At 34.0% G+C, this 20,284-nt stretch overlaps 1 protein-coding gene across 4 annotated transcripts in view; it reads left to right on the forward strand.

Moving 5' to 3' along the window:
• RTN4 (reticulon 4) overlaps positions 1 to 20,284 on the forward strand; it is a 66,739-nt gene that overhangs the window by 20,016 nt on the left and 26,439 nt on the right. The window contains exon 1 of one of the 4 annotated variants that reach the window (XM_067705012.1): positions 13,891 to 14,089. The exons of the other annotated variants lie outside the window; for them this stretch is intronic. Coding sequence (XP_067561113.1) covers positions 14,056 to 14,089 — 34 coding nt within the window. The 5' untranslated portion in view covers positions 13,891 to 14,055. Of the gene's footprint in view, positions 1 to 13,890; positions 14,090 to 20,284 lie in introns of those variants that run through there. 4 annotated transcript variants of the gene reach the window in all.

Genomic DNA, 20,284 nt, shown 5'->3' on the forward strand with positions numbered 1-20,284 from the left:
ATATATCACATTGATAAGAATTCTTTTTACTGTCTCAGTTTAAGATTTTAGTGCTTTTTCTAGCCCTCTTGCACTGATCGCGCACCCTTGCTCTTAGCTTTTCCACACAATTATTTGTTGGTTATTTTTATGCACCATGGAACTAGAAAAAACTTTTTTTTAGAATTGGCTTCAGTGTCTGTTCCCTTCTTTTGCTTTAGTGTTTCCTGATAGCATGAAGAGCAAGAGGTATTAAAACAAAATATTTTCAGATGTGTTTACTTTTGTTTTCCCAGAAATATCTTCATTTAAAAATTTTGACGAAAGAACATTTCTGTTACCTGTTTCTGATCTTTCAATATTATGCAATAATTTCCAGTAAAAGGTATAAAGTTAAGCATATTGAGTATTAGACGTTTTGTTGAAAAGTATAAATTGAGGTATGCTATTTTTAATTCTCCTGAAAAGTACTAATTCTCATTTTTTTCTTTTGACTCTACACTTCCCACATATCTGATTTGTGTAAAGTGATTTGTACATGTGTTTTTTATTTAGCATTCTAATTTAGATGATTACTGTGTATTTACTGAATATACTAATGCATTGGAGATAGGTAGTACTGGTGGCAGAGACCAGTTTAGAGTTGCTGTAATTGAAGAAAGAGGAAATTATGAACGTAAGGCAATGGGATGAGCATGGAGACATAGTACTTACTTAGTGTTTGATTGGAATTGGACCTGAAGGTTAAGGGGAGGAGTTAAAGCTTACTCTAGGAAACCTGGGTTTCTTGTATGTGCAGATACATGGCAGTATGAGAAACTGAGTTAGGAAACATGAGAAAATAAAGTGGAAGAAAATAAAAAACTCAGTTTTGAATATATTGTAATTAAGGTACCTATGAGACATCCAAGAATGATGGGTATTAAACATGAAGCTCTTGAGAGAGACCTTGACCGTATGTGTGTATTTACCATGGGCTCAGAGATTGTAATTAAAGCCACAGACATCAACTAGGGGGAGCCGAGGGAAGAGGAAGATTTAAAGTTGGAGGAATTGATCAACATTATCAAATACTAGAGAGCTCAGTTAAGATAAGGATTGAGAATTTGTCAGAAGGGAGGGAAGGTGTTATAATGGTAATCCCTATTCTCAGATGGTTAACGATTTTCTACATCCTTGATTATGATGTATTTAGGTGTTTTAAAAAAATTTTCTGATTCTTATTACTGAATCAGATTCAGTAATTCTGATTCTTATTCTTATTTAAACCTGAAAGTATTGATAAGTATTAAATAATAAATAAAACTTGCTCAGATAATGTATTATCTCCAGTTTGTTTCCCTTGTTTTCTTAAAATGACATTTGTAGGCAGAATTCAATTTTAATTTTGGGAAGAAAGGCTGATTTCGTAAGGGAGATGAGCAAGGTATTATTGATGCAGACATTGATGCCTTATTGATAGTTTTGGATAAAATTTGTTGTGAGAAAAATGAATACTAGTCTTCTCCCTTAATAAGGGTATTTTATCAAACTGTATTCTTTTTTTTTTTTTTTTGACCACGCCATGTGGTTTGTGGGAGCTTAGTTCCCCAACCAGGGATTGAACCCAGGTCACAGCAGTGAAAGCACCGAGGTCTAACTACTGGACCACCAGGGAATTCTGTCAGACTGTATTCTTAACAATGAAATGTAAATACTGGTTTTTCTCAGTTCATAATTATGAACATTCATTCTGTTTTTCCTTTCACTGTACGTCATTATTTAGAGGCTCAGCGTTTCATATATGTTTTTATTTACTTTTAAAAAAATTTGTGGCTAAAGATTTATGCTTTCAGTACCCTGATGGTTTCCATTTTTGTTTAAAATATATTATCACTGGCACTTTAATTTTTCACTTTCCACTCATTTTAAATATAAATGTATAATTACAATATTCTAATAATTGCTTAAATTTATACTACTAAATACAGACCCAGATAGTGAAACTACTGAAAAGAATAGTTAACTGATAGGGAGCACTACCAGATGACAGCTGAAATCTTTTTCTCAGATGATGCATGGAAGTCCCAGTTTGGCATAGAATGACAGTTTAGGGATATAAGTGTATGATTGGAAGTGGAAGATCATCAACACATACTAAGGGCATAGAGAGGCTGTCTCTACCTTGGAATATTAGGAATGGCTTCACAAAGAGATGCTTCTATAAAAGCTACAGTTAGCAAACGTGAGTAAACACATAGACCTGTTCATTTATATAAATATAATAAAAGTTTTCCAGATCCTGTTTTGGTATTTTTGGGGCAGGTGGGTATGTGTGGGTATTATGGTCAGTATGTAGAAACTGAAGCTATTCAAGCTATTCACTTGAAGTTAGGGACATAGATGGATTTGAGACTGGCCATGGGTGACTCAGTGAAAAGAAACATTCAGGTTTATTCAGAACTAAACTGAAAGACCAATCTATGCTAAAGGAGGGTTTATGATACATTGGATGCTAAATTTTTCTCTGACTGGAATTAAGCAGAATTTTTTTTAAACTTATGGTCTCATTTAGAGAGTTTCTTTTAAAAAAAGGATGATTGCTTTTTTAAAATTAACTTTCATTTGGCAATAAGTTCAAACTTAAAAACAATTGCAAAAATAAAAGTAGTACAAAGAATGTCTTATACTCTTCATCTAAATTTACCTACTAACATTTCTCCATTTACATTATTATTTATGATCTCTCTTTTTATAGATAACTAGACAATGGATACATAGATACAGTATATCCTTTTTTTCCTGAACCATTTGAGACTAAGTTATATACGTTCTGTTTTACCCCTAAATAGTTTAAAAAGGGATATTCTCTTACATAACCTCAGTACAGCTATTAACTTTCTAAATTTTACATTCATTCAATACTTTTTTCTAATCTACCATCCATATTCTAGTTGTGTTAGTTGACCTAATAATGTTCTTTGTAGTGTCCTGTACTACAAGGTCCAGTCTAGTGCCAGGTTTTGCATTTAGTTATGTTACCTTTGGCTCCTTTAATCTGGGACATTTCCAGTCTTTATCTCTTACGATTGTAACATATTTAAAGAACACAGGCCCTTTCCCTTCTTCCTTTAATAGAAAGTTCCTTGTTTTGCGTTTTGTCTAATGTTTCTTAGTGATTAGATTAAGTTTGTGGATTCATGGCCAAAATGAAGATAATGTAGTGCCCCTCTCATAGCAATCTGGAGGTACCTACTATTCATCAGTCCCTCATTGATGAGGTTTAATTTACACCATCTGGTCAAGGTGGTTCCTGATTTCCTTATTGTATAATTACTATCTTTCTTCCTTCCTGACAACTAATAAGCAGTCTGATGGGTGACACTTCAAGACCATGTAAATATCCTGCCCTCCATCAAAATTCCCTCCCTAGATTTAGTATCTATTGATGGTTCTTGATTGATTTATTCTTTACCATTAAGTTTGCAAAAGATGATTTTTCTGTTCTAATACTTCCTCCACGTTTATCAATCAACCCTGGCATTCTACTCTTAGCAAGAGCTCTCCTTTTCCATTAATTAACTATTTAATTATCAGTATGGATTCATGAATTTCTCTTTTCCCCCCAATGGTTCATAATTCATTGCTGTACTTACTTTGGTTGTCAATGGTCACAGATTTGGAGGGCTCCCCTTCAAATTGGCTCAAGGACATGCAGCTGTCCTTTTTTTTTTTTTTTTGAGTGGAGAGGGAAGCACTTCTTACTTTCTAGCATAACGAAATATTGTAGGCTCATCTTTTGCCCACTCTGTCCCAGCCCTGAAGTCAGCAGTTTCTCCAAGGATCCTTGATTCCTTTCAGTGATCAAGAGCTGGATGCTAATTGTACTTTGCTCCTGTGGGGTCTTTCCATTTTAGCCCTTCCAGTGGACCGAGGTAGGAAATACTTGTATACATACATACAAATAAACATACACATATTTATGAAATCATGTGTTTACATAGATACCTCCAAATCCAAAACATTCCCAGAGGACTATTTCTTTCTTCCCCCATTTCACATTTGTATGTTCCTTCTATAGTGAGAACCTGGCTTCTAACACTACCAATACATTTATTAATTTGTTTAATCCTTGAGTACATCTAAAATAGTTTTAGAATGTTTTATAATATCATTATAATAAACATAATAAAGGGTTCAGGTTTATTTTTCAAATCCACCTCCCTCAACCCTGCCCAGGTTACTCGGATTAGTTTTATTTTCCCTTTTCCTTCTACCTTCCCCCATCTTCAGTGTGGTTATAATACTCATTTGAAATAAACTTAGATTTGTTTCAGTTTGCTTTCAGTTTTAGGTTTTCTTTCTCTCTAGGACATTTTTAAATTAAGAATTTTGAAAGGCTGAGAAAAGAACCTGAATTCTTTGCATTTTACCTAGAAAGGGGAGACTACCATTTATGGGAAATCTTTTAAGCACCAAGCATTTTCACATAGTCATCTCATTTAGTCTTCACCATAATCTGAAAGAAGGAATCATTTCATGGATGACAAAACCTAAATCTAGGGATGTTACGAAACTTTACCGAGGTTGCATATTATGTAGTAAGCACAGTACTTTTGAGCTTCTATTGTGTTCCAGACATTGGGCTAACTTACTTTTTTAAAAAAATTTTTATTGGAGTATAGTTGATTTACAATGTTGTGTTAGTTTCAGGTGTACAGCAAAGTGAATCAGTTACACATATATCCATTCTTTTTTAGATTCTTTTCCCATATGGGTCACTGCAGAGTACTGAGTAGAATTCCCTGTGCTATACAGTAGGTCCTTATTAGTTATCTATTTTACGTATAGTAGTGTGTATATGTCAGTCCCAATCTCTCAATTTATCCCCCCCCCCTTACACTCTGGTAACCATAAGTTTGTTTTCTACGTCTGTGACTCTATTTCTGTTTTGTAAATAATTTGTACCATTTTATTTTGATTAGATCACATATAAGCGATATATGATATTTGTCTTTCTCTGTCTGACTTCACTCAGTATGATAATCTCTGGGTCCATCCATGTTTCTGCAAATGGCATTATTTCATCCTTTTTTATGGCTGAGTAATATTCCATTGTATATGTGTGCCGCATCTTGTTTATCCACTCCTCTGTCGATGGACATTTAGGTTGCTTCCATGTATGGCTATTGTAAATGGTGCTGCAATGAACGTTGGGGGTGCATGTGTCTTTCTGAATTACAGTTTTCTCCGGTTATATGCCCAGGAGTGGGATTGCTGGATCATATGTTAGTTCTATATGTATTTTTTTAAGGAACCTACATATTGTTCTCCATAATGGTTGTACCAGTTTACTTTCCCACCAACAGTGTAGGAGGGTTCCCTTTTCTCCACACCCTCCCCAGCATTTATTGTTTGTAGTTTTTTTGATGATGGCCATTCTTACTGGTGTGATGTGATACCTCATTGTAGTTCTGATTTACATTTCTTTAATAATTAGTGTTGTTGATCATCTTTTCATGTGCTTTTTGCCATCTGTATGTCTTCTTTGGAGAAATGTCTATTTAGATCTTCCACCCATTTTTGATTGTGGTTGTTTTTTTGATGTTGAGCTGCATAAGCTGTTTATATATTTTGGAGATTAATCCTTTGTTGGTTGGTTTGTTTGCAAATATTTTCTCCCATTCTATGGGGTGTCTTTTTGTTTTGTTTATGGTTTCCTTTGCTGTGCAAAAGCCTTTAAGTTTCATTAGGTTCCATTTGTTTATTTTTGTTTTTATTTTCATTAGGAGGTGGATCAAAAAAGATCTTGCTGCGATTTATGTCAGAGTGTTCTGCCTGTTTTCCTCTAAGAGTTTTATAGTTTCTGGCCTCACATTTAGGTCTTTAATCCATCTTGGGTTTATTTTTGTGTATGGTGTTAGAGAGTGTTCTCATTTTATTCTTTTACATGTAGCTGTCCAGTTTTCCCAGCACCACTTATTGAAGAGACTGTCTTTTCTGTATATTCTTGCCTCCTTTGTCATAGATTAGTTGACTAACTTTCTTATTTATATTAGTTCTTATCCGATTCCACAAAGGAGATATTTTTTCCGACAAGTGAAGAACTGGGATGAGACCTAGGTTTTGTCCCCTTTACAGTTTTGGAGCAAGCAGTTATTGTCCTAAATAGCAGATGACCAGGGTGCTGCTGCTTTTATTACATACCTATTGTGTTAGGGGCATTAACCAATGCAAGGCATTTTTAAAAATGTCAGGAACATTGGTTACTGTGTACATTTTCTCATGTGGTCTTCTATAAGTAGGGATATTAGAATGAGGGTAACCTTCTGTTGCTTCCATGTGGAGACTGAATAACCCTATTGTTATTCACCTGGACCGCTGCTGTCTTTGTTGTTGGTGGGTCATTGGTGAAGAAAGGTGCTAATGTCTCCCATTGAAACCACTGAGATCTTGACTTAATGATAGTGATTGCTTAATACATGTTTGTTGGTTACTTGGTTTGCCACTAGTGCACAGAACATTTTAAGTTCATAATCATAGTATAGATTGTGTTTTGCTGACCTGTTGTAACTTGGTGAGTGAAGTGTAAACCAACCAGATGTTAATTATTCATTACACTTAAAGTATGTGCTTTCCAGGAATAACCAAATAGTATTGCCATAATAAAGAACTCGCTGAAAAATGGCCCATTTATCTAGGTAAAGAATTAAAAATTATCCTTTGCCAATTTATAGATACTTCTTAAATGTGTTCATGAATAAGAACTTTCTTTTGATGATGTTTATAACTTAAAACATTTTTCTTATATTAATTTTAAAAATTGATTGTATAGCTTTTGGGCTTTCTCAGTAAAGCATTATAGATATTAAGTATTTTGTTAAAATACATTTTTAGTGAGCATATATAGGATGCTTCTTGAATATTATTAGTTGGGTTTTGATTAGGACAGTGAGCAGTTAATCTGATGAAAGTAGAAATTTAAGTACCCTGAAAAATGAAAATGTTTAACACATTGAGTAGAATTATCTTTAACTGGAAGGCTTTGAGTAAATATAAGTGTAGCTAAATTAGAAACTGACTTATTAATAAGGAAATGATTATATTTACTCAAATGTTTGACATTGTCAAATTAGTGTGGATTTATTTAGTGCTTACTGTGGGTCCAATACAGATTGAAAATAAATATGAAATATGAACCTTTATAAAAGATAGATACTGCTACATATAATATGGTTGAAAGAACTTCATCTTGGGCATCTTACACACCTAAGATCTAATCCTGGCTTTTTTACTGGATTACTTTTTTAGCTGTATGACCCTGGGCAGATGTTTTAATCTATTTGAGCTTCAGTTAAATTTAGTAGTCAGAATTTCTCTCAGGGACCTGCTAACTGTCAGTGAAGTCAGGGTAGCAGTACATGAAGCAATCTGAAGTAATATATGCTAATTGTACAAATTTGAGAAGTAGAGAAAAGCATTTAGATGACAAAAAAATTGTAATTGTATTGCCCAGACATAATCATTGCTAATATTTTAGAATATATTCTTCTAGTCTATTTCTATGCATATGGATACTTTATGAATGCAGTGAAAAAAGGTGTTTTTCCAAACTGGGATCATACGTTATATATTGTTTATTGCTTTACAAAATTCAGCAATATATTATATTGCATAATGCCAAAATTTCCATGTCTTTATTTTTCTGCTGTGTGATTATTTAATGTTTAGTGTTCCTTGGTATTGGATATATTATAATTTAATCAGTTCTCTACGATCGTTAGATTGTCTCCAGTTTTTTAAATTTATAAATAATGCTATTATTAACCTCTTTATGTTTAAATATGTTGTACATATCTCCAAATTACTCTTTTCCATAAATTACTAGAAATAAAACCCTTGGAAATGGGTATGTACATTTTTAAGCGTTTTGACAAAAATTGGCTATCAGAAAACTTGTACTAATTTAAAAATTTTTTTATTGGAATATAGTTGCTTTACAACGTTGTGTTAGTTTCTGCTGTACAGCAAAGTGAATCACCTATACGTATACATATATCCCCTCTTTTTTGGATTTCCTTCCCATTTAGGTCACCACAGAGCACTGAGTAGAGTTCCCTGTGCTATACAGTAGGTTCTCATTAGTTATCTATTTTTTACATAGTAGTGTATATATTGTCAATCCCGATCTCCCAATTCATCCCACCCACCCCCTTCCCCCTTAGTATCCTTATGTTTGTTCTCTATGTCTGTGTCTCTATTTCTGCTTTGCAAATAAGTTCATCTGTATCATTTTTCTAGATTCCACATATAAGCTAATGATGTTTGTTTTTCTCTTTCTGACTTCACTTTGTATGACAGTCTCTAGGTCCATCCATGTCTGTACAAATGGCACAATTTTGTTCCTTTTATGGCTGAGTAATATTCCATTGTATATATGTACCACATCTTTCTTTATCCATTCCTCTGTTGATGGACATTTAGGTTGCTTCCACGTCCTGGCTATTGTAAATAGTGTTGCAATGAACATTTGGGTGCATGTATCTTTTCAAACTAGTTTTCTCCGTTATATGCCCAGGAGTGAGATTGCTGGATCATATGGCAGTTCTATATTTAGTTTTTTAAGGAACCTCCATATTGTTCTCCGTGGTGGCTGTATCAATTTACATTCCCCCCAACAGTGTAGGAGGGTGCCCTTTTCTCCACACCCTCTCCAGCATTTGTTTATAGACTTTTTGATGATGGCTATTCTGACTGGTGTGAGGTAATACCTCATTGTAGTTTTGATTTGCATTTCTCTAATAATGACATTGAGCATCTTTTCATGTGCTTTTTGGCAATCTGTATATCTTCTTTGGAGAAATATCTATTTAGATCTGCCCACTTTTTGATTGGGTTTTTTTTTTTGATATTGAGCTGCATGATCTCTTTGTATATTTTGCAGATTAATCTTTTGTCACAACTTGTACTGATTTTTACCCTTCTAATGGAGTAAGACAAAAACCCATTTCTCTATTGATCACCAACAATTAGTATTATTTATTAATATTGTTTTTTTAATCAGAAAATTTTGATAGCTAAGGACTTATACATTATACAAAATTCAAAAAGTAGTATTACAGTAAGTCTTCTTCCTGTCTTAACTAAGCTGCCTAGTGCTCCTTCTTAGAGTCATTTACTAGACTTCTCATGTATCCTTCCAGACATTGTATACCTGTCTTTTTTAAAAAAAAAAAAAAAAAACCTTTACCAGTTTGATAGGTTAAAGTAGTTATCTTGCTGTTTCGATCTTCGATTATTAGTGAAGGTGAGCATGTTCCACATATTTATTGGCTATTTGTATTTCTTTTGTGAATTGCCTGTTCATACTCTTTGCCCATTTTAAAATTTAGAATCGCCTCTTTCTGATTTTATGAGAGTTCTTTATATAGAGTGGATGCAAATCCTTGTCATGTTACAGTTTTCCCTTAGTTTTCTAAATAATTTTTATTTTACTTTGCATTTTGGTGGATATTTTCAGTTTTCACCTGGGAAAATTTATAACTTAATTTATTTACTAATTTATAGTTTCATTTTTATGTTTAATTCTGATCTGTTCAAAATTGATTTTGAATTCTGGTCAGAGATCATTTTATCCCGCATGCCTTTCTGGTGTTGGAGTTGTTTTCCTATCCCCATCACACTCTGATAGTCCCCTAGTACCAGGCAACAATCCTAAGGAAGAGCCAGAAAATTGAGAACAGTTTTAGCCAGGTTGCATGCTTTGGGTTGGACAGTCAACGGTACTATGGGTGTTGGTGCCATCTAGTGTTGTAGATAGAAAACGATGTCTGTGGAATGCTCTGTAATTGACCATATGGAAATTCAGTTGGGCTGAGAAATTTAGTGAGTTGTGGATATTTGCTTCACAGTAACAAATGATTTTGAAAATGACTTTATAAAAGGATTTTGAATTTTGACACATCGTACTGAATCAAACAAATGCTTGAATCATGCTATGATAAACATTGTGAAATGACCTTAAAGATTCCCCCAAACATGTACTTCAGTGAAAACTTAAAAGTTTTAAAAGATCTGTTCAAAACCCAATGACTATTAAATTTTTAAATTCCAGGTTTAAAAATGCTTTGGATCTTTTGGATTATCTGTGTATTTATTTTAGATTATAATATAAGAAATCAACATTTATTTAGTTCTCATTGAATAGTATCACTTTCAGTTTCTTTCTGTATAATTTTTAGTATGTATTTTTATCAGCTTATATGGAATTGTTTATAGACCTTAAAATGCTCATTATATTTTGGTTATTTTTTAACTTGTCATTCATTTTCTAGACTAAAGTCTTTGTTCATGTCTTAAGGTTCAATTCAGTAGTTAGTGCTGAAGTGCTGTAATTTAGTCCATAGAGGGCATTACGTTACAGCATATGGTATTAAACAGCATTATTTAATATCTTTCAGTAATGGGACATATGTTTAGTTTTATACTTTTGTATAGTTCAGAATAATTAAATTTTGAAGTAAGTTTAAAACTACTGTGTAGCTGTAATTTTTTTCTTTTTATTAAAAAGTCCTGTTATCTGTTGCTGGAAAGTAGAAATAATTTTTTTAGCGATCAAGAATTGCATACAAGCAACCCCCAGTTTAGAGAGTAGCACTTTCAATCCAAATGACCACCTCTTTCTCACCTTATTTGCCTTCATTTCTAAACATTGTAAAGCAAACAAAGCAAAACAAAAACTTGAGTTTTTCTGGGGTTCAGAATTAGAGGAAGGAAAGAAATGGAAAAAGAGGAATATCTTGGGAGAGCTGGCCTGGGAGGTCTTAGAGTTTACATATTGTTGCCTATTCCAAAATACAGTCCTCTACTGTTGGAAATCCTGCCACTTAGGTACAAGACACACACACACACACACACACACACACACACACACACACACACACACACACACACACACACACACACACACACACGTTTATGAGAGTGTTATAGAGAAAGGAGTTTTTTATTCTTTAGTAGGACTTATTTTAATCATATAATTTTCCTGATAATGAGGTAAGTTCACGAAGAAAATGAGAGTTTTGATCTGAGATATGAAGAGAAGAGAAATGTAGAGAGTGTAGGTAATTTTAGAGCATGGGTACTGTTTGGAAAGGAGTTAGAGGTGTGTTTGGGGTGGTTTTGGTCATTGGTTTTTGTCATGCTTTGGGGAGGTACTGGGTTTATGGACATTGAGGAATGAGAAGTTGCCAATCATGAACTCAGAACAGGTGATTTCAAAAGTTCAGTGTAAGGCTGATTTTGAGTTTAGGAAGAGAAGAATTCCCCCCTTCCCTACCCCCATGCACAATATGCAGTAGGACTTAGAATTCAGACAGCACTTTTACTTGCTTGTATTATAAATAAAGGAATCTTCTGTGCTTCTCTCCTTTGGAAGCCTTTACTTTTAAGGGAAAATAAGTTTCTATCCCAAATAATCAATGTGGTATCTGCTCTATTTGAAAATTGTCCTTGAAATAATTTTTCATTTTTAAACAAAATGTTAAATATTTGAAGGAAAACAAATAAGTTTTTAACAGATTTATGTTCTCTATTTGCCTGTTATCTTGGGATTTAATATGGAATAGGACCTGTAATCTACCCATATAAAATTTTTTCTCAGCTGGAGGAGAATAGAACTACAGTAACAAAGCACAGTAATGTGTGTGTGTGTGTGTGTGTGTGTGTGTGTGTGTGTGTGTGTGGTGGGGTGCTTCTTTTTAAAGAGGGTATTGGGTTATTGCCTAGAATTGAATGGCTTAATATATGCACTTTCTTAGATATGATTTACAGGCTTTGTTTCCTTGTGGTTTACTGGTTAAAAATTTTAGCATAATAATAGTAAATAGCTAGCACTTACATAGGGCCACTTTTTATCAGGCACTGTCCTAAGGCCTTTTGCATACACAAACTCATTTGATCCTGTCATCACAATAAGCCTCGCCCAGTGGCTTTACATTTTTAACAGATTGGTCTCATCAGATTTTCAAATTTAAGCACTTTTTCCTTAGGTTACCAAACTTAAAACAACTCTAGTTTTAAAACTTTCTAAGAAAGAAATGGGCAAAATGTAAATTGATTTATCTTAGTTAGTTTTCCCTGTAAACTTAATAGCCTAAATTGCAAAGATCATAAAAGCTAAAGAATTAGATATTACTATGTAAGGTCTAATTTCAGGGCTCCTATTTTGACCTCTTAATCTGCCAGGGGAGCTATTAAGTATGTTTAACATTTAGATGAATGGGTGTTATTATATGTTCTTGCTCTCTCAGATGATTTTTAAAAATTGTTACACCAAGTCAAGTACTGGAAGATGTGAATAAAATGAATGGTAAATACCCTTTTTCTTAAGAAATCTTTTTTCCCCCCTGCTATTAGTGTAGTAATCTCTGACTTCAAAACAGTGTTTGGGCGATGTTTTTGAGTGCGTTATTCTAATGCTAAAGTATTTATTGGCCTTCAGTCTTAAGGAATTCATTATTAGAAAATACTGTTTTGAAAATATTATGTAGTTAATGAATAGTTTGGGATTTCTAACTATTGCATGAAGAGGCCAGAGATTTTCAGCTATGATATGACTTGGTGACAAGTGTTCTCAAATATCACATTATACAAGGGTTCAGTGAATAAAGTTTAAAGTTAAATATTAACTTCTGAGCTGAGAATACTAGACTCTCTTTAAAAATTGCTTTGCTTTATTTATGTTTGGAGTTAGAGAGGCAGGGAGGAAAAGAACTGAGTTCTTGATATTCAGGCCACTTCTGATTTGAAGAATTTTGCAGGGTTTTGCAGCCCACACAGTTTTACAGCAAGTTCCAAAAAATATCATACCTATTTCAATGTAGCTATATAGTCTTCTGAAGTATGTAGTTTTGTACATAGGCTCCATATCTTATAATACTTAAGCATATCTCACATTTAAAAATATTTTCGCTGATTTGTCATTATATGTTGCCTTTAATGCTAAGTCAAATGATAATATCAGTTAAAACAGTTGTGAGACGTTAGTAAGGACGTAATATTCTGCACTGGAACGAATGCCAATTTTATAAAGTTGAAAAAAAATTTCAGAAATTTCTTGTATAGATTTGTTTTATCAGTAAAATTTTAGTTTGGTCTTATGTCACTTTCTCAAAGCAAATGTGGTATAATTAGCACCTGAATATTTCTCCTCAAGCAAAGAGTTTATTAATAGTACCTGCAGTGGTGTCTAATAGATATTTATTGAAAGATCGATTTGGAGCAGGTGGTAATTAAGAATAAGTATATATTTGCAAGTCTCTGGATTTCTGTAGTTGCAAAAGAAGGAAAAGATAGCATTACCTGAGAAATATGAGATTGCTGAAATTAAGTAAAAAATTTTTTCTATTTAAGTAACATATTCAGTAAACATTAATAATTTGACTTTGTGATTCTCCTGTCACACCCTCATAAGGGTGCAAAATGCTGATAATTTAAGAGAAAGTAAGAAGAGACTCGCATTTCCCAGGCTTGAAATTTAAGCTGTTACCCTTCTTTGGATCAGTCCATTTTTATCTTATCAGGTAACCATTGATTTTAAAGTTTTAAATGAAGCTGGAAACCAGCAGCATAATTCCCCTATCTGTCAAAAAATAAATAAATAAAAATAAAACAAAATAAGATTATAAAAAACTGTACATGGCTTTAAGTGCATTTCAAATATATTCAGTGGTTTACTCTGCCAGAAGAACAACCCTCTTTTCTTTCTTTTCTTTTGGTGGCCTTCCCCTCCCCCTGCAAAAGTAGCTCCATTTGGTGTGAGCAACAAGCAAAAGACTAGAACAATAAACAGATAGAGGAAGGCGGTAGTGCCTGAGTATTAGTAGCCTAGTTACAGATTGCACTGCGTCAGACTGCTCCACACCCAGAAGGCGTCAGGTGACTTCAGTCCTGCTGCAGTTGTGCAGCAGAGGAGACTGCAGATACGGTTGAGGAAACGGATATTTCATGTCTCAGGGGGTAGATTTTTGCAGTTACAGCTTTTCTGTTGGTATGCATAATTGATAATTGCATCTGTAGGGCAGATCGTGACAAGAGATGGACGGTCAGAAGAAAACTTGGAAGGACAAGGGTATATCTGCTTTTTAATCTTTATTCATTTTTTAATGTGACCAGTAATATATATTTCTATGAATAAGCTTTGCAATTTAGATATATTTTGGATTGAAAATGAAGCCTATGAAGGGTTTAAGAGTAAAGGATTAAAACAGCTATTTCAAATGTGTTTTTGCGGTTCGTTATGTATGAGAAAATGTCACGCTGTTCTGCTTCACTGGCATTTGATTTAGTCTTTGCAGTCCTATCGTTGATTAGGTTCTATTCTTTAATCTTGCAGGTTGTGAACAATATAGTTTTAACATAATTTCATTTGGTCACTTTGGTGTGATAAATCTACATAGCCATGTTTGTATTCCATAATGACATATTTTCTGTGACTAAGTATTTTTTTTTTTTTTTAATCTGATTTGGTGTAGTTGAAATTCTATCCAAAGGTTTGTAGATAGCAAGATCCTGTGTTTGCAGTAAGCCTGTTTTCTTCTTTGGAAATATTATTGAACCTTTAAAGTTATTACCAGTCACCTTTTAATTAGATTATAATTTTGTATATCTTAAAATGGTTAAAATGTATACACAGTAGTTTTAAATGTGTGTCCATATTTAAGTCACTAACCTTTGTCCTTGTAATAACCAATCAGTGATCTTGATCTCCTTTCCTCCCCCTTGAAAGCCCAGATCCTTTCAAGTCTCAGTGGATTGGGGTTGTGTAAGAATTTAAGCTTGTAAGTGTAATGAATATTTTTAAAGTATTTTATTATGTAGATGGTTAAATGTGCCATTTTAAGAAAAAGGGAAGGTGGGTGGGCTGTGTATCTGACCTTTATAATAAATTGTCTTAAAAATTATTAGAGCTATTTTTTTAACATCTTTATTGGAGTATAATTGCTTTACAATGGTGTGTTAGTTTCTGCTTTATAACAAAGTGAATCAGTTATACATATACATATGTTCCCATATTAGAGCTATTTTTAAGTAGTCCAGTTAGACATTCCACACAAGCAATTTGTTTTCCTGGCCACATTCAAGTTTTATAATTAAAAAAAAAAAATTTCTATAGCAGAATTGTTAGCAGGATTGGTGATAATGTTTCTAAAAGCAATATGTGTAGCTAATTACAGGAACCTTTACAACATCCTTTTAAAAATTGGTTCAATGAAGTATTGTGGGGAAAAGGTGAGCTTAAGATTGAGTTCATATTGAGACATTGGAAAGATCTTACAGTTAACACTTAACAGAAAATAATATAGCTTTGGAGTTTTACCTTTCTTGTTTCTTTACATGTGAATTTAATGAACAGAAGGATTTTTATTTCTTCATCCTTTTCTGACCATTAGCATTACAAAGGGAAAGTAAATTGCTATATTAGTTTTCGATAAGTAAAACTGATAGTAGTGATAACAATACAATAAATCCAGACTTTAAAAATAGGTAAAAAATCACATCAGGGCCTACTCATCAACTATTAAGGCTCTGTATTAATAATTGGAGTCTTAGACCATTTAATAGCATCTTAAGTTCTTTATTTGCTAAACTAATTTAGGAATATTTTGAGATTGGAGAAATTAAGTTCCAGTATAGTCCATATTATTATACCAGACATTTATTTTGATTATTTTTAGGTACTAAGTATAAAATCAAATTTACGCTTGAATGTCTGTCTCTGGGGAGCCTCATTTTATATGTAAGTGGAATGGCCTGATATTTTTTTAGTGTTTGGCTTTTTTGCTTGGGAAGACTAACTTTACCTATTGTTCTGGTTCATTGCTTAAGTTATATTTTAGTATTTATCAGCAGCTAATTTTAACGTTGCAGATTAGAGGTTATGACTTAAATGGAAATCCGTGAGAAGCTGAAACTGCCATGGAGTGAGTTTTTCCTCATTTTATGAAAAGTGTGGCGATAGAGGAAAGAGTCTAAGCTTTCTAGGTATATTAAAAAACAAACTTAAGCCCATATATTATTCTACTCTTTTGCCACCCTTGTTCCCTCCTTAAGTCCCATGGTTGAAATACATCCAGTTGGTATATCTGATTATGGTAACATGTAAGGGTATAAAGAAGTGAGAGATACTCTGATTTCCGTGTTTTAAAGAGTCTTTTTTTAGCTTATTAACTAGTATTTAAGACATTTATCTTGCAGGCTAAGACCAAAATTAATAATTTATATTTTATACATTTTTCATCTTGGATTTTCTATTGTTCTTAGTGGGATACTTACAATAAATGAAATCTATGAAGTACCTGATTATTGGGGTTAAAATGGAAAGCATTGATTAAGACAGTCAAAAGATTTTCAAGAGCTTAAAATAGAAGGAATTGGGTAGGTTTGGGGGTTTGGGTGGGGTGGGAGAATGATTTAACCACTAAACAAGGTGTAATTTAGACAGTGAATAGAGCTTTCTGGGTAGAACAGAATATTTATAGGATAGTAGTTGAAAGATAAGATTGGTATAAGTAAAGAATGTAGAAGACTTGTAAGATCTAGGTCAGGTTTCCTGAAACTTCCCTGAAGAGGAGAATCACCTAGTGCTTCTTTATTTTTATATGATTCCTGTGACCCTATTCAGATCTACCACATCAGAATTTATAGGGGAAAGGCATGGCAATATGTTAAGCACCTTGACAAAGGGTTGTGTTAATATTAGGCAAATGTAGGAAACACCAACCTAGTTTTTAAAGTTTCTGTTCTCATATGTTTTGATTTTGGCCAGAGTGAGAATCTTACCGTTTTTGGTCTTCAGTTTCCTCTTCTGCATGATTTCTAGTATTCCAATTTTGATGTTCTCTGGTTTTATGAAAAGATACCCTGGGTCAGATTGCAGAAGACATTGACTTTTGGATTTTATCATAAAGGAAATAAAGAGCCTTTGGAAGTTTTAAAGTAGGGAGTGGTAAAATGACAGCAAGTTTGAAAGACTGCTTTGGGGTGCTATATAAGATAAATTGGAGAAGAACTTAGAGGCAGAACAGGATGACTGTATTTGTGCCCAGATGTGCCTGAACTTGGCCTGAAGTAGGAATGAAAAGGAGGTGGCAGGTTTGAGAAACTTAGAAAGGAATACTTGATATTTGACATAGATTTGTGGGAATAGGGTGAGGGAGGGACTCAAAGGACAACATGAAATTTCAGTCAGAGTGCAACCTTGGCAATGCTAGTGCTTTAGTGTCAGTAGAAATAGAGCTAAAGTAGGTAGAAATGATGCAAAGTTCTGTTTTGGAAACTTCAAATTTGAAGCTCAGAGAAATGACAGGCTTAATGATGAATGCAGAATTGGGAATTAAATGCAAAGTGAGACAGATGAATACTGTGAGGAAATTTGCATAGAAAGAACAGAAGGGGCTTCCCTGGTGGTGCAGTGGTTGAGAGTCTGCCTGCCGATGCAGGGGACACGGGTTCGTGCCCCCGTGCGGGAAGATCCCACATGCCGCGGAGCGGCTGGGCCCGTGAGCCTGGGCCCGTGAGCCACGGCCGCTGAGCCTGCGCGTCCGGAGCCTGTGCTCCGCAATGGGAGAGGCCACAGCAGTGAGAGGCCCGCGTACCGCAAAAAAAAAAAAAAAAAAAAGAACAAGATTAAGGAAGGAGAGCCTAAAACCTATATTGTGGGGACATGGAGCACAAGGAGGGATCAGGAAGTTATAGTCGGAGCAGTAAAAGCAGCAGGTTAGGGCTGGTTCCCTGATATTAGGGAGGGAGAGATTTTTCAAGAGGGAATGGATGGTTAAATACTAGAGAGAAGCCATTTAATGTGAAGATTGAGAAATGATTGTGGTCCCTGTTGAATTTTAGGAATATGTACAACACTACCCATTATTAGTAGTGTTTTTGGGATTTGGCAGTTAACATACTGTAGGTGACCTTTGAGAGGAGTTTGTGTAGGATGGGGACAGAAATGTTTCTAGCATTAAAATTCAGTTTGATTATACAGCAAGACAAAAACTGACTTTGGACCATTTCTGGAGCATACTTCTTGCAGAGGTTCTTGTAGGGCTCCCTTATCTTTACTTTTGCTAAGTCACTTTCAATTTCTTTCAAAGGTTACTGAGTATATGGGTAAAGGTGTACGCTCATACTGACATTCAGGTAGAGAGGAGAAAGGGGTCTTGGCTGCTTGAAATAAATGTCCCTGGGAATCTCCCCCCCCCCAAAAAAAATCCTGAGAAGGGAACTTGGGTGTTAATCAATTGCGAGACCTATTGATTGGAGGAAGCCTCCTGCTTTTCAGTTCTAAACGTAGTTGAAACCCAGCGTTTAGTCATTTCATTAGATATTTCTTCTGGATCTTGGTTTAGTAGTGCAACACTGTGTGTGTGTATGTACGTGTGTATGTTGTAGAAAATTTAGAAGGTCTGTGGAAGAATAAAACCATCACTTCACAGAGTGGTTTTGGTGTGTATTTCTAACGGTGTGTGTATGTGTTGGGGTTACGTATGGTACATTTTGTTCCATAATCATTTTTGTCACACTAAATGGGGAAATACCTTTCATTTAGAAATATTCTACATTGTTTTAATGGGTGTAGTATTCTAAGTATGTACTGGTAATCCCTTATAGTTAAATATTCAAGTTATTCCTAAATTTTTTGCAAACATGAAGAAAGCTAAAATGAATATAATTGAATATAAATTATTGCTCTTATTCATAATTATTTCCAAATTGCTGGGTTGTAGTATTTAGGCTTTTGGTTCATGTTGCAGAACTTCCCTTCAGAAAGATACAAATTATTTTGAGTAATGTATAGGAGTGTCTGTCCTGAAACCTTGGCCAAGATTAAGTACTACATACGCATTTCTGATGGTTTTAACTCTTTCTAAGATAGCTGTTTTGTCAGTTTTAAGTAAATTACTTGATGAGAACCAGATTTAAATTGAAAAAGTAAATTGGTAATTTTTTTCTCCTATATATGGTTTAAAGTTTTGCATGGATAAGTAGTGGGAGCAATGGAAATATCTTCTCAGTTTTCTTTATTTACCCAAATCCGGGTACTCTTAATTCCTTGTCAGAACTTCTAACTGGTTTTTCCACTAAATCCTATATGTTAAGCCAAATTAATCTTCCTAAAGTATGGCTCTAATCATAGCACTTAAGGGGTTTTCCTTTACTTTTCAAATTAAGTTCATACTATCCTGGACTTTTAAGAGGCATTCCATGGTCTAATCCTAGCCTTTATAATCCCATCTCCCATTACTCTGTCTCCAGCCACATTGAAGGACTTGTTTCCTAAACATGCCTGTTCTTTGCATTTGCTTGTGTTTTTCTCTCTGTCTAAAATCCCCCTTCCCATTTCATTTTGCCCAAGTCTTGTCAAAAGCCCAATCCTTCCTGAAGTATTCACCTTCCAGGTGGAGGGAATCCAGTATTCCTCAGACCTCCTATCTCTTGCTTTTCGTTTTGTGCCTTCTGTTACAGTTATATATCTATATCTATATATATTACAGTTATATATAACTAATATATATGTATATAATACATGTAATATATATATGTAATTAAAAATATATATTTTATATATATATATAAATAAATATTGGCTTTTTTTTCTAGTCTGTAAATTCCTTGAAGGCAGCAAAAGAAACAGTGGTGGCCTTATCACTGGGTCTCCTCATTGACTCCACACAGCTTTTCAACAAAGTGACAGGATGAGAACTTTGATGTTCAGCCAGGTTTATTCCTGGCCTGAGCCTTATACATCCATTCTTGGGAATTTTTTTAAATGGTTTTTCAAATGGGAGAAATAAAAGGGATCCTCTACCTTACCCCTTTTTTAAAGGAGCAATTAATTAAGCAACTTCTGTAAATCCAGGATTTTTAGATCATACCCACAGGCAAGACATCTTAATAGTCACTTATTCTTGTTTTATGGGTAAGGAAACCAAGAAAACTAAAGAGATTAAATTATTTGTTCAGGACTAGACAGCTAGTGGCATAGGGTCATTATCATGGATAATGCTCATTTATGTTACTGGATGTGTATTTATGTGTATGTAATGTATATGTTTAAATTTGCCTCATTGCTTTCAAACTTTTTAATCCAATCACCTTTTAGGCATTTATGTAAGGTATTGCTAGACACTAAAATACTGTTTGTCTCTCCTCAATACCACGATCTTATATTTATTCTAGGTAGCTCAAAGCAATTTAAGATTAAAAAATTATTAAATGTTAATGATACTTCTGCAAGTCTATTGTTAAGAGTTGGCAATTGAGACAG

This window comes from Pseudorca crassidens, chromosome 14 (assembly GCF_039906515.1).
Source record: "Pseudorca crassidens isolate mPseCra1 chromosome 14, mPseCra1.hap1, whole genome shotgun sequence".
Lineage (NCBI taxonomy): Eukaryota > Metazoa > Chordata > Mammalia > Artiodactyla > Delphinidae > Pseudorca > Pseudorca crassidens.